Genomic DNA, 12,976 nt, shown 5'->3' with positions numbered 1-12,976 from the left:
GCTTGGACGCGGGATTCCTGCAAAAAGGCTCTACCCTGTAAACCTATGTGAAGCCCTCCGTGATGATTTTGTAAAATTCATCCTGTTCATCCGTTTTTTAAGATCATTTTAAAACATGAGGCCAAAAATGAGCCGGATGCAATACTAAAGTGGCCGAAATCACAAGGATTGAATGTCCACGGTTAAAATATTCGTGGGCCAAATCAAGTTTTGAGTATGCCTAATATTTGTGTTTTCAGTTTATCTTAATAGGAATAAGGTTGCGAACGGTATGGATGGCATGTAAACATGCCTGTCAACCCATCGAGGTTTCAACGGTAGGAATTTTCCCACCCACCTTTTCCTCTAGTGCGGCTCACTTGAGTCGTGGATCCTTCTCATTTTTATTCTCAAGTACTAAAATGATCTCCCAAAACGGATGGATGGCATAGATTTTCCATAAACATCACGGTGGGCCTCACATAGGTTTCACGCAGGAAATCGTCGTCCGGTGGCTCGCGCTACGTACCCACCAACGACTGTACTTTCACAAATGCGGGAGGAAAAATTATCGTGCATCAAATCCACGCCGTCCATCACATATACACTTTTTTTTGGTCTTGCTACCCAAAATCATCATGATTCAACAATCAGGTGGGCCATGCCAAAACTTTTTTACCTAAACCCTGTATATTCGCGTCGTATGATCCACCAGAGTTTTAGAATACTTTAGCTTTTGGCTAATACTTTTATCGTCCTATGCCAAACTAATGGTGACGATGTTAGTCCAGCTGTTTCCCGTGTATTGTCCTACCTGAGTTTCGGATGATATGAACTATTAATTCAATGGTTAAAATGAGGCGCATACCTGATAGACGGGGTAGATCTCGTGAAATTCCACCCGTGTGGCTCTCGGTTTACGAAACTAACTACGGTAGGCACCTCACCCGAGTTACCCTAGCGCGCTGAAATTTCTTCTGCTTTATTTCTATCTTTACCAGTGAAACTTCTCCTTTATTTCCACATTTAGTAACGAAACTTCCCTTATCTGCTTGCTTTCGTTTGGACGAGAGATTTATAAATGCAGGTCCGTTCGTTTCAGTTAACACCCGTTACTAGTTCATCTCCCCCGTGGAAGCATGTCCCAGAAGCGGCCACGTGATGATGACGAGCAGGCTCGATCGGACGGTAGAAGGTGAGACTGCGAGTCTTTTTCTTCTTCTTCTTCTTCTTCTTGTTATTGATGATGTACGAGAGGAACACTTGGGCTGAGTTTGTACAAGTGGGGCCCATTGTTCGGTGGTTAGGACCGTTGCTATGATGAGCCGCAACGTGAGCGGCGCATTCGCTGGAAATCTTCCTGATTTTAACATCGCGGCCGTTGATTTAGGGACATTCCTGTATTTCCCTTCTTGACCATCTATTTGCAGTATGCAAGTCCAAGGGTTAGGATTGTTCGTCTGGAATTCTTGTTGGGAATTCCCCTATACGCATGCTGGGGCTATTGAGCAACGGTCCAGATCACTACTTTGTGGGCCCCCACTTTCACAATCTCAGGCTCGAGGTTGGTAGATTACTCTTTGGTCGGAATTCGGAACCGAGAGCAAAGATCGCGTAGGGAGCAACTGTATGGTCCTAGGGCCGAGGGGTGTGCATCGGTCTTTTTTTCGCGTCTTCATTCTGTACAACTGGGTCCCATTGTATGGTGATCCCTGCCGTTGATCTGCTGGGAACCGTAGTAGATTGATAATGCCCCAAAGGTATACCCCGGATTGGAATATCGTAGCCACTAATCTTAGGCTTTCCCTCAATTGAAGGGTAACCGTTTTGCGTTGTCGAAGGACGTGGATTGAGTAGTGACGATCTCGCGTGGCATGGTGGATACCCTGTGGGGCCTGCCGTAATGTATGTTTATCCACGCTGTCCATCCGTTTTTTCAGCTCATTTCAGGGTATGAGCCAAAAACTGAAGCATATATAAAGGTCAAGTGGACCACACCACAGAAAACAGGACGTTCACCGTTGAAACCTTCTTAGGGGCCACAGTGGCGTTTATTTGTCACCGAATCTGTTCAGAAGGTCACACGGACCCGGATGAAGGGAAAACATACATATCAGCTTGATCAAAAACTTTTGTGTCCCCCAGAAAATTTCAACAGTAAGCGTTCAATTCCCACTTTTTCCTATGGTGTGGTCCACTTGAGCCTGGAATATTCTTCAATTTTGGGATTATGCCCTAAAATGAGCTGGAAAAACGGATAGACGGCGTGGATTAAATACATACATCATGCTGGGCCCCACCAAATACCCACATCACGCTGTATGGCGGTGAGCTCCTCACTGCAGAATCCATTTTCAAATTTTGAGGCCCGGTCTGTACATGTGGACGCGGATTGCGTCCTACCCCCGCCCTTCTCTAGCCACGAACGGGCAGCTCTGCGGGCGGGCCCACCATGTTGTATCTGTTTATCCAAGCCGTCCATCCCTTCTATCAGATCATTTTAAGGCATGTGCACAAAAATGAGGCAGAACCAACGCTCAAGTGGACCACGTCAAATATAAGCTTAGTTGCATTAAATGCTGGAGTCATCTGTGGTGTGGTACACTTGATCGTTGGATCTCCTCATTTTTGTACTCATACCTTAAAATGATGCAGAGAAGGGATGGACGAGGGCGTGGATAAACAGATACATCACGGTGTGCCCGCCAACAGAACTGCCCGTTCGTGGCTAGAGACGCGCTGGGTAGGACGCAATCCGCGTCCGTACATGGAGGCCGTTGATCTCGACTGCTGAAAGATAGCCCATGGCCCCACTTGGACACCGCGAAAGCTCGAGCATACTGTGCATAACCGGGTCGTAGTTTCTCTCGATTGAATTCTTGCAATTGCCTGTGGGATCCATGCCAGGTCGGCCCCACTGGGAACGCCGTAGGCCATTTTATGGTAAGAGTCCAATCCGGATTGCACATAGACCCGATATCACCCTGGGCGGATGATAGCACTCAGCACGATCAAAGGCGTTCAAAATGGACGGTTGCTTATGATCATTCTGCCAGGGAGATTCTGGGGCTGTTTACAATCTAAGGTGGGCTCCTCCTATCCGTTGGTCACGGTTGTCATTTGATCGGGCCCTCCTTGGCGGTTCAGTGAGAAAATTCATATGGGAGTGGCTGGAATTTCAAAATTCAATGTAGGATGAGGTGGGAATGGTTTATTGCTTGGAAGAGTGAAATAGGTTTGGTGGCCATCATGAAAATCAAATGGGACTGAATTGAAAGGGTATGATTGTTCATTATTTTAAAGATCTTTGGCAAACCCACACATGTGCAAGGCAGCTCACGTGCGTCTGTTAGTGGGCTGGGATCGGGCGGGATAAATGATTACCCGTACCCGTTCCAACCTTGCCCCTGCCCGTACGATGTAGGTGTAGCAATCAGGATATCGGGTCCATTTATAATCAGAGATTTAAAAAACACACACAAAACATTAACTTAAAAGATTATATTTTATAACGGAAATAAAAACATTGTGATTTTTTTTTTCTTTAAAAAATAAAATATAGCATGATATTATGCTATTTTGGATTGTAAAATAAACGAAAAAAAAAACCTTACCCTTTCAATCCATCACACGATTAAAAGCTAGAAATTATCACAGCAAAATTGCATACTTGGGAGTAATGAAATTTAAAATCGAAATGGTCCAAATTGTGTGCCGGAGATTTGATGTTGAACGAAAATTTAAACTTGTTTGATTATCTGCTCCTCATATTGGTGTGCATTTTTTAGATAATTAAAAATGAAAATATCTTATGGTCCTATTTCAATAAACAAGTGTCTGCAAATTGAAGATTATAATTGTTCAACCAATCTAATTATGGGACCGTTACTAAGCAATTGTGATTTCCACAAATTATTTGATTTATTTGAGATATTGTTTGCCAGGTGTACAGTTTTCTAGATGCATATGTATCAAGCTTCATCTACACCACCTGAATATGAAATAACTTTCTCATTTTATTATGGCTATTGATTTAGTATGTAAATTCTACATGGAGATTTTTGTTGTGGTATATAAATTCTACATGGTAGTATGTAAATTCTACATGGAGATTTTTGTTGTGGTATATAAATTCTACATAGCATTAGGGGACCGCGGAAGCACACAAAGATGAATTAAGCAAAGTACTCCAATTGCACAATCAAGTTCAAATACAAACAATCAGATTTTAACATGGAAAAACCCTTGCGAGAAAAAAATCACAGCACAAAGCGATACTAATGCACTATGAAAGCAGAAATTACAAGAAATAGAGATCACCCGATTCGAAGAAGCCTCGAATCACCCTTACAAGACCTTGAAACCCCTTTGGAACGAATTAGAAAGCTCTGAGATACCTATGATACTTCCCTAATCCCGATTACACTCATATATATGGCCTCTATGAGAATCACAATTGAAATAGGAAGCAAATCCCACACTTACGCAACTTTACGTAACTTTGTGCGATCGTTCGATGTCACTTTGATAGTATCCATCAGCCTTCGATGACATCGAACATCTTTGATGTCATCGATCTAAACACCAAAACATTCTGGTGATAAAACATGTATTTTTCGGATTTTTCCGATAACATCTCAATGGGACTTTGATGGCATCGATGACCTATCGATGGCATCGAACCCCTCCGATGGCATCGAGCAGGACATCATAAAGTGTCCAACAACCAATATGAGATTTTCAGATTTTCTTAATGGCATCGAGCATCTTTCAATGCATTGAATAGCTCTCGATGGCATCGAATGGTCTGTTGATGGCATTGACAGACCATGTTACTGAAAGATTTGAGATATCAACAACACATGGGTCCTATACAATGACACTTGCACTACGTGCGGTTTTACACCTCTAGTGGACCGGATGTCTACGTGCCTTTTTACATTTTTGGTTTGATCAAAACAGTGCTCTAACAAATTTAATACATGAAATGTGTGTGGGTGCACGTAGAGATAATCCCACTACATGGGGGATCTTATTTATAGTCTTTAAGGTGTGACTGGATGAAGTGGGCCCCACCATAATGTTTAAGTGAAATCTACCCTAATCATCAGGTGCGTCACTCCATTTTAGCCATAGGTCCCAAAAATCTGCCCGGTCCATGATTCAGGTAGGCCATATCAAGGGAAACAATTGGAAGAGGGATGCATACTCTTGGTATTTACATTGCACATTTAGATTTTTAAAAGAATTCACTCTGACCATTAGATGTGTCATCCCAAATTGGGTTTGGGCAAAAAAATCAGGCTAAAATATGATCCAATTGGGCCACACTAAAGGAAACGATTGAAGGAGAGATGTCGACCTTGGATTTTTTTCAGGGCCCGCCATGATGGTTATGTGAAATCTGCTTTAACCATTACATTATAAACTAAAATTTAGGTCTAAGGCCCAACAATCAGCCCTGTCCGTGATTTAGGTGGGCCATGCAAAGGGAAACTGTTTGGAGGATGGGTGTCCCCTTTCAACATTATTTTCACTCGTGTGGCCCACCTAAATCACGAATAAGGCGGATTTTTTTGCTCTAGGTCTAACATTAATCGGCACATCTTATGTACATAGTGGATTCCATATAAACATTACGATGGAGTCCATCTACGCCAATCAACTCATTAGATTATATCGTTTTGCCTGGATTTCATATAAATATTACGATGGGGTTCATATGTGCCAATCAACATGTCAGACCATAAATTACGACATTATGGTCTGATTCACAAGTGTGTGTGTATGTCGAACATCTACCCCATCACTCAGATGCACCATTCCATGGTGGGCCACGGGTTTAAAAATCAAGTCAATCCATGACTTGGGTGGGCCACACCACATACAACAGTTGAGAGGGTTTACCCTCACATAAAAACATTCATAATCATTCATTGGGCCCATTGAGATGTGGTTCACAAATCCAGCCCATCCATTGTGTGTGTCCCACTTGGATGAGGTTAGACTAAGTTTCAGCCACATTCAAAACTCAGGTGTGCCCCAACAAGTGCTTTGATATCTTTTAAGCATATCTTCGCATGGTTTTAAATGGTATGTCCCACCTGAATTCCGTATACGGCTGATTTTCGGGATATCTCACAACCTAAAGGGGACCAATCAAATGCACGGTGTTGATATTCGACAGACATCACGATGGGGCCCACACAACTCAACCTAATGGGAAGTTCCCATGAGGTCGACCTTATAGTAGCATTTTCATATATATAGGGAAAAGGTACTATGCGCTCGACCTCACGATTAGCTCCCGTGAGGTCGAGCTGTGTGGGCCCCACCGTGATGCATGTCGACCATCAACACTGTGCATTTGATGGGTACCCTTTAAATTGTGGGATATGCCAAAAATCAGCCGTATAAGGAACTCATGTGGGCCATTCCATCTAAAATCATGTGAAACACCGTTAAAACATATAAAAGCACTTGGTGGGGCCCACCTGAGTTTTGAATGCTGCTGAAACTTGGTCTGAACCCTCATGCAAGTGGGACACACATAATGGATGGGCTGGATTTGCAAACCACATCTCGGTGGGCCCAAAAAAGGGATTATGAATGTTTTAATGGTGCACGGCCCCTCCCCACTTCTGTATGTGGTGTGGCCCACAAAAGTCACGGATTGACTTGATTTTTGAGACCTAGGCCCACGATGGAATGATGCATCTGACTGATGGGTTAGATGTTCGAAACGCATCACGGTGGGGCCCACACAGCTCGACCTCATGGGACGGACTCGTGAGGTCGAGCGCATAGTACCTTTTCCCATATATATATATATATATATATATATATATATATATATATATATATATATTTACGGTGTTCGTAATATCAGCTCATATATCAGTTGATATTATTGTTATTGTCGGCCAGTGACACGATATCTGTCGGAAACCCCTCAAAATTGTTTTTTAAAAAATACAGATTTCAATGCATCGTGCAATAGATTGCACGATATTGCACAATTTTTTCGCGATATCACAGATATTATCTGCAAATTTATCCCTTTATTCATTGATTTTATCCCAAACTCACAAATCTACAGTAGATTCTATCACAAACTCACAGGCTTCCATAATTACCAAAAAAATAAAAAAAATGGGGAAAAACTTTCAATTCAGAAGGGATTTCGGTACCTATAAAAGGAGATTGTGCGATCGAAAGTAGAAATTGGTTGGCCACTCGATCGATACACAGCGGTGCGCTATTAGTTCCGCAATCTCATTTTTTTTTTTTCCTTCAACTAAAAGCTAGATTCAAATTGGCTGGGAGATTTCGGCAAGAAATCTACAAAAAATCCTAAAGATTTGGGTTTAATCGAGAATAAATGGGATTTTTGGAGAGATTTAAGGGTTCCGGTCCTTTCGGAACCCTTTCCTTTTTCGAAAATTGGAGTGGATTAGCTAGTGATGGGTTTGAGTAGCGAGATTCACTACTAAAGTGACACACCAAGTTTTGTGGGCCCCACCATGATGTATGTATTGTATCCACACCGCTCATCATTTTAGAGAGATCATTTTAGGGCTTGAGACAGAATGAGGCAGATCCAAAGCTCGAGTGGACCCCACCACAGAAAACAGTGGAGACGGTGATGCCCAACGTTGAAACCTTCCTAGGGCCCATCATGAAGTTTATTTGAGATCTAACCGGTTAATAAGTTACCGTAGGCATGAACGATCGGGAAACATAAATATCAGCTTGATTGGAAACTTCTGTGGTCCCCAAGAAGTTGGTTTTAATGGTGGGCATTCAATCCCCGCTGTTTTCTGTGGTGGGTTCCAATCGAGCTTTGGATGTGCCTCATTCCTTGGCTCATGCCCTAAAATGATCTCTCCAAAATGATGGACGGTGTGGATACAACACATACATTATGGTGGGGCTCACCTGCTCAAAAGTACTCTAATTGTGCTCACAACTAGTAGCACTACATGTCAAATTTAAAATATGAACAGCCAGCTTTTGCAATTTTAGACACTCATTTTCATAACTTTCCCACTATAAACGTAAAACACAATCATATATAATTATTTAAACAATTGGCACACACTCAAACTCAAAGAAGCAAAATAATTGTAAGTAAAATTACCCGCTTCCTTTGTCGTTCTAGTTAATTTTTCCGTCTCTCTTCCAAATAAACCATAGGCCTTTTTGAACTTTTCTATTTGCTCATCAATGATGACCCACTGTCTTAAATCAGAGACAATTCTTTCAATACTGTCATACAAGTTGGTCAAATTCGGATGAAAATTGTCATCATACTGAAATTTAGGATTTAAGAAATAAGCCGCCACATGTAAGGGCGTATGCAACCGAAGATTCCACTTTTGGTTTATGATTTCTCATATGATCGAATATCGCTTCTTCACATTTTCTAAGTTTTTTTGTTATAGTGACTTTGGCCCAATCCATTGCTTTATAAATATATCCCATGGTGGGCCTCTCATTTGAATCAACTAGTCATAGCACCTTGACTAATAGAAGAGTGGTATTTAAGAAAAACTTGATAGATGGCCAAAAATTTACATCGACCAAAAGTATGTCTTGAGCATGCTTTCCCTTTATGGTCTTGGAGAAGCTACTATCTTCCCATTCTTTTGAGGTAAACATCAACATCAAGCTAATTCTATTTTCATGAATGCTTTTTAAATTCAAGTAACACGTAGCAAATCGTGTTACGGTCGTTCGAGTCAACTCATCCTTTGTGTGCGTCCTCATTAAATTCAAGACCCAACAATGTTTGTAAATATAGACTATTATAACCCTTGCTTTTGCCATGGTTTCTAAATGAACTTGCAACTTTTAAATGTCTTCAAACATTAAGTCTATGCAATGGGTCGCACATGGGGACCAAAACAATGTCTTACTCTTTTTCATTAATATATGACCCGCCTTCCTCACATAGGCAAATGCATTATCTATAACTACCTGTACAATATTTTATTCATCCACTTCATCAATAACTGACTCGAGTAAGCCTAAAAAATTGTCTATATTTTTTAAAATATCGGACGTATCAACAGATCTCAAAAATACCGTACCACTTGGACTATTAACCAAAAAACTTATAATCAACTGATTTACTCCTTTAGTCCACCCATCTGACATAATTGTGCATCTGGTCATCCCCCTTTCCTTCTCATAAACATCAATAAATTTCTCTATCGACTCAACTTCTATCTTCAAAAATTTATTCATTTGTAATAAGATGGAAGCTTCAACCCCGGCCCAAATGCAGCAACTGCTTCCATCATAGGTGTGAAGAATGGGCTCTTTACAAGGTTAAATGGTAGACATATATTTAGAGCACTTATATAGATATCACGTGAAGTTCTAACAAGGAATCCACTACTAACGACTTTATTGTATGGATCGGTTCACCTCAAAAGAGCACTTGAAGTGACAAGACTAGTTAGTCATGTGCACATGCGTCACATATTTTTCCATAGGGTAGATGATGTAAACAGTATTTACGCAAGAAAACGTGTTTTTCTGATTTTAAGTAAAGGAAATTTCTTTTTTCAAGACTTGTCATAAATCATACAATACATCTTTTAGATTGTTAAGTATAAATCGTGTTTAGGGTTTAGGCCCACATGATGGTATGGTGATGATCAAGTGGAAGGATTTAGAAAGATGCATGTGTCAAGGGTTAGAGTTCATACGTGTGAAGACCTTTTCTTAAGAAAGTGGAAGATGATAACCCACATACTTTTACGAGAGAAGGTTCATGAAGCCCTAGCCCATGAGGAGCTCTCTCTCTCTCTCTCTCTCTCTCTATATATATATATATATATATATATATGTTGGAATATATATTGAATTAAACTGACTATCTAGAAAATCGAGAACCAAAAAAGAAAAGAAAATCTAAAAAAGAAGACTTATTGAACTGAGTCGAGGCGTGACGTGAGTCACTCGGCTTGAAATCGAATTTGCTCCCCTTGGACAGCGTCCCAAGCGCAACAGGTTTCCAGAGCAATCGACCTCCAGGATACAATGACTATGACCCGGTCCCAGTGGTGCACTCATTATACGCGGGCTGGAACCACTTGCAGTTTAACCCGAAAGTGACGAGTTGACTCAACAATGAACTTAGCAAAATTTCTTAAACCAGAACCATAATAACAGAGATTTTTAGAAGAGGAGAATAAAAATGATTTTCATACTTTAGAAACAGGAACAGAAGCCCTTATATAGACTCCGAAGTGGTGCATTAAGCAGCCTTTTGAAAGGGTTAGATCCGTTGAGTTTAAACCCAATAGGCGTGACCAACCGGAACGGATGCTTCTCTCTGGTTTAAAATGAAAAGGCGGAAGTGCGAGTACGCTCTCGCAAATAAAGTCCCGCGAGTACCCATACACATACACCCACGTGAGTACACTCGCACCGCACCTGCACCCGTGCCCACGCCTAGCCCGGCCTGTCCCGTCGCGTATGTGCACATGCACACGGACATGGACTTGGCTCAACTCGTATGTGTAGTCAATGGTATAGATTATAGCTATTGGCATAGTCCCCTACAGGACCAAATTCACATGCCCCCTGAATAGGGCTCAAGCCCTAATGCAAAAAAACATATCTTATATACAATATGTTTTTCTTTGTTAAATCCGATGTAGGAAAAAATCCACAACTCAAAAGCACCAAAATTGTCAAATGCGGAGGAAAACCAAAATATTTGAAATTCAATTTAATATAAATTTTGAAATAAAATACAACAATCCCCCACATGTTTCAAAATAAAACTTTTTCGGGTTAAAGCGTAATATTTGTGCAATGGTGCCGGTGTCACCGTAGACTTGAACTGACATTAGAGTAAGTAAGACAGGTCTACAGGAATCAGGTGACACTATAATCTTGAACCTGAATCCTTTTAATGTAAATTGCAAGTATATGCCACTCACACAACTTTTTCTCTGCAAGTGACTCTGCGGTTTGGTGCATTTTGGCCATATACCATTACCTGGATTTCATGAGTGATCTAGAGAATTCGCCTAGATTCTCATAGGAAGCGGCCTCCACCTCCACACCCATACAGGTGAATTCTATCAAGTGTATGCAGTAACTGTATACACCACCAAATATATGGCTATGGATCCATTAAGAGTTCTAAAAAACTTATCCTTCTGCGTTGCTGCTCGCACTGTACACCATAGAAGGGGCTCATATAAGTTAGTGCAATTGTCTACCTCGTGTCTTGTTGTTTACCCATTGAACCTATCTCATGGGATCTCCACTTGTATAGGTTAGGTTGCTGACACTGGCAGCTCATATATTAGGCTCAGCCCCATTCCCTTCGATGTATTATTTACTAATCTTTTAGATAGTCCTTTGGTCAGAAGATCTGCTAGATTCTTTTCTAACCTCACAAAGTCAATAGATATGACTCCATTACGCAACATGTGTTTCACTATGTTGTGTTTGAGTCTAATATGCCTACTCCATTTTATATTTTACTCTTTTCTTTTACTATAACTACTTAACAATCATAATGAATAGACACGACTGATACAGGATTTGGCCACAATGGTATATCAGTTAAGAGATTTCTAAGCCACCCAGCTTCTGATTCAGCCTTTTCTAAAGCAATAAACTCAGATTCCATAGCTGACCGATCGATACATGTCTACTTGGTAGACTTTAAAGAGACTGCTCCTCCACTCAAAGTGAAGACATATCCGCTAGTGGATTTTGTCTCATCTGAATCACTGACCCAGTTAGCATCACTATATTTCTAATACAACAGGAAAACTATTAGAATGTAAACCATAGGCCATATTGCCTTTTAGGTATTTCAAAATCCTAGACAAAGCATTCTAATGCTCTTTTCCAGGGTCATGTGTATATCTACTTAGCCTTCCTACTGCAAAAGCTATGTCTGGTCTAGTGCAGTTTGTTAGATACATGAGGTTACCAATTATTCTGGAATACTCCAATTGAGACATACTATTACCTGTATTCTTTATGAGAGTCACACTGTAATCATAAGGTGTTCTGACAGTTAAACAGTAAAAATGGTTAAACTTTCTTAATAACTTCTCAACGTAACGAGATTGTGATAATACAATAACACCATCTTTCCTGGTTACGTCAATACCCAAGATTACACTAGTCTCTCCTAAGTCTTTTATGTCAAATTTAGATAACAAGAATTTCTTAGTCATAATAATTAATTTAATATTAGTTCTAAATATAAGCATGTCATCAACATAAAGGCATATAATAACATAATCATTTTCAGAAATTTTACTATATACACATCTATCTATATCATTTATATGATAACCATTTGATTTTAAAATACCATCAAAATTTTCATGCCATTGTTTAGGAGCTTGTTTTAAACCACATAGCGATTTAATTAGTTTACATACTTTATTTTCTTTACCTAATATCTTATAACCCTCGGGTTGCTATATATATATTTCTTCCTTTAAATCTCCATTTAGAAAAGTTGTCTTAACGTCCATCTGGTGTACCACCGGTTTATATATGGAGGTTATTGCTATTAAGACTTTACTAGTTGTAATCCTAGTTACAGTGGAATATGTATCAAAGTAATCTATTCCTTCCTTTTGTTTAAAGCCTTTCGCTATCAACATAGCCTTAAACTTATCAATAGTCCCATCTGGTTTTAGTTTCTTTATAAACACCCATTTACAACCTATTGGTTTGTTTCCAGGTGGTAGGTCTACATGTTCCCAAGTATTATTAGATATTATAGATTTCAACTCATCATTTATTGCTTCTTTCCAAATATTGCTTCTGGAGAGTTAATCGCTTCTGTATAAGTTATAGGATCATCTTCTACTAAGAAGGTGAAAAAACCATCTCCTAGGATAGTTTTTCTTCTAGCTTTGGTCCTTTTTCTTAGTTGTATTTCTTCTACTACCTGCTCACAAGCACTATTACTAGTAGACGCGATATTTGATTCATTAATTCT

The 12,976-nt window shown here is 40.1% G+C and overlaps 1 protein-coding gene across 2 annotated transcripts in view; it reads left to right on the top strand.

Moving 5' to 3' along the window:
* The first annotated feature begins 993 nt into the window (after positions 1-993).
* LOC131255469 (calmodulin-binding protein 60 A-like) overlaps positions 994-12,976 on the top strand; it is a 119,256-nt gene continuing 107,273 nt past the window's right edge. For both annotated transcript variants that reach the window (XM_058256196.1, XM_058256197.1), the window contains exon 1: positions 994-1,174. In XM_058256196.1, coding sequence (XP_058112179.1) covers positions 1,119-1,174 — 56 coding nt within the window. In that variant the 5' untranslated portion in view covers positions 994-1,118. The remainder of the gene's footprint in view (positions 1,175-12,976) is intronic.

This window comes from Magnolia sinica, chromosome 9 (assembly GCF_029962835.1).
Source record: "Magnolia sinica isolate HGM2019 chromosome 9, MsV1, whole genome shotgun sequence".
NCBI lineage: Eukaryota > Viridiplantae > Streptophyta > Magnoliopsida > Magnoliales > Magnoliaceae > Magnolia > Magnolia sinica.
This window is presented reverse-complemented; position numbering and strand designations above follow the sequence as displayed.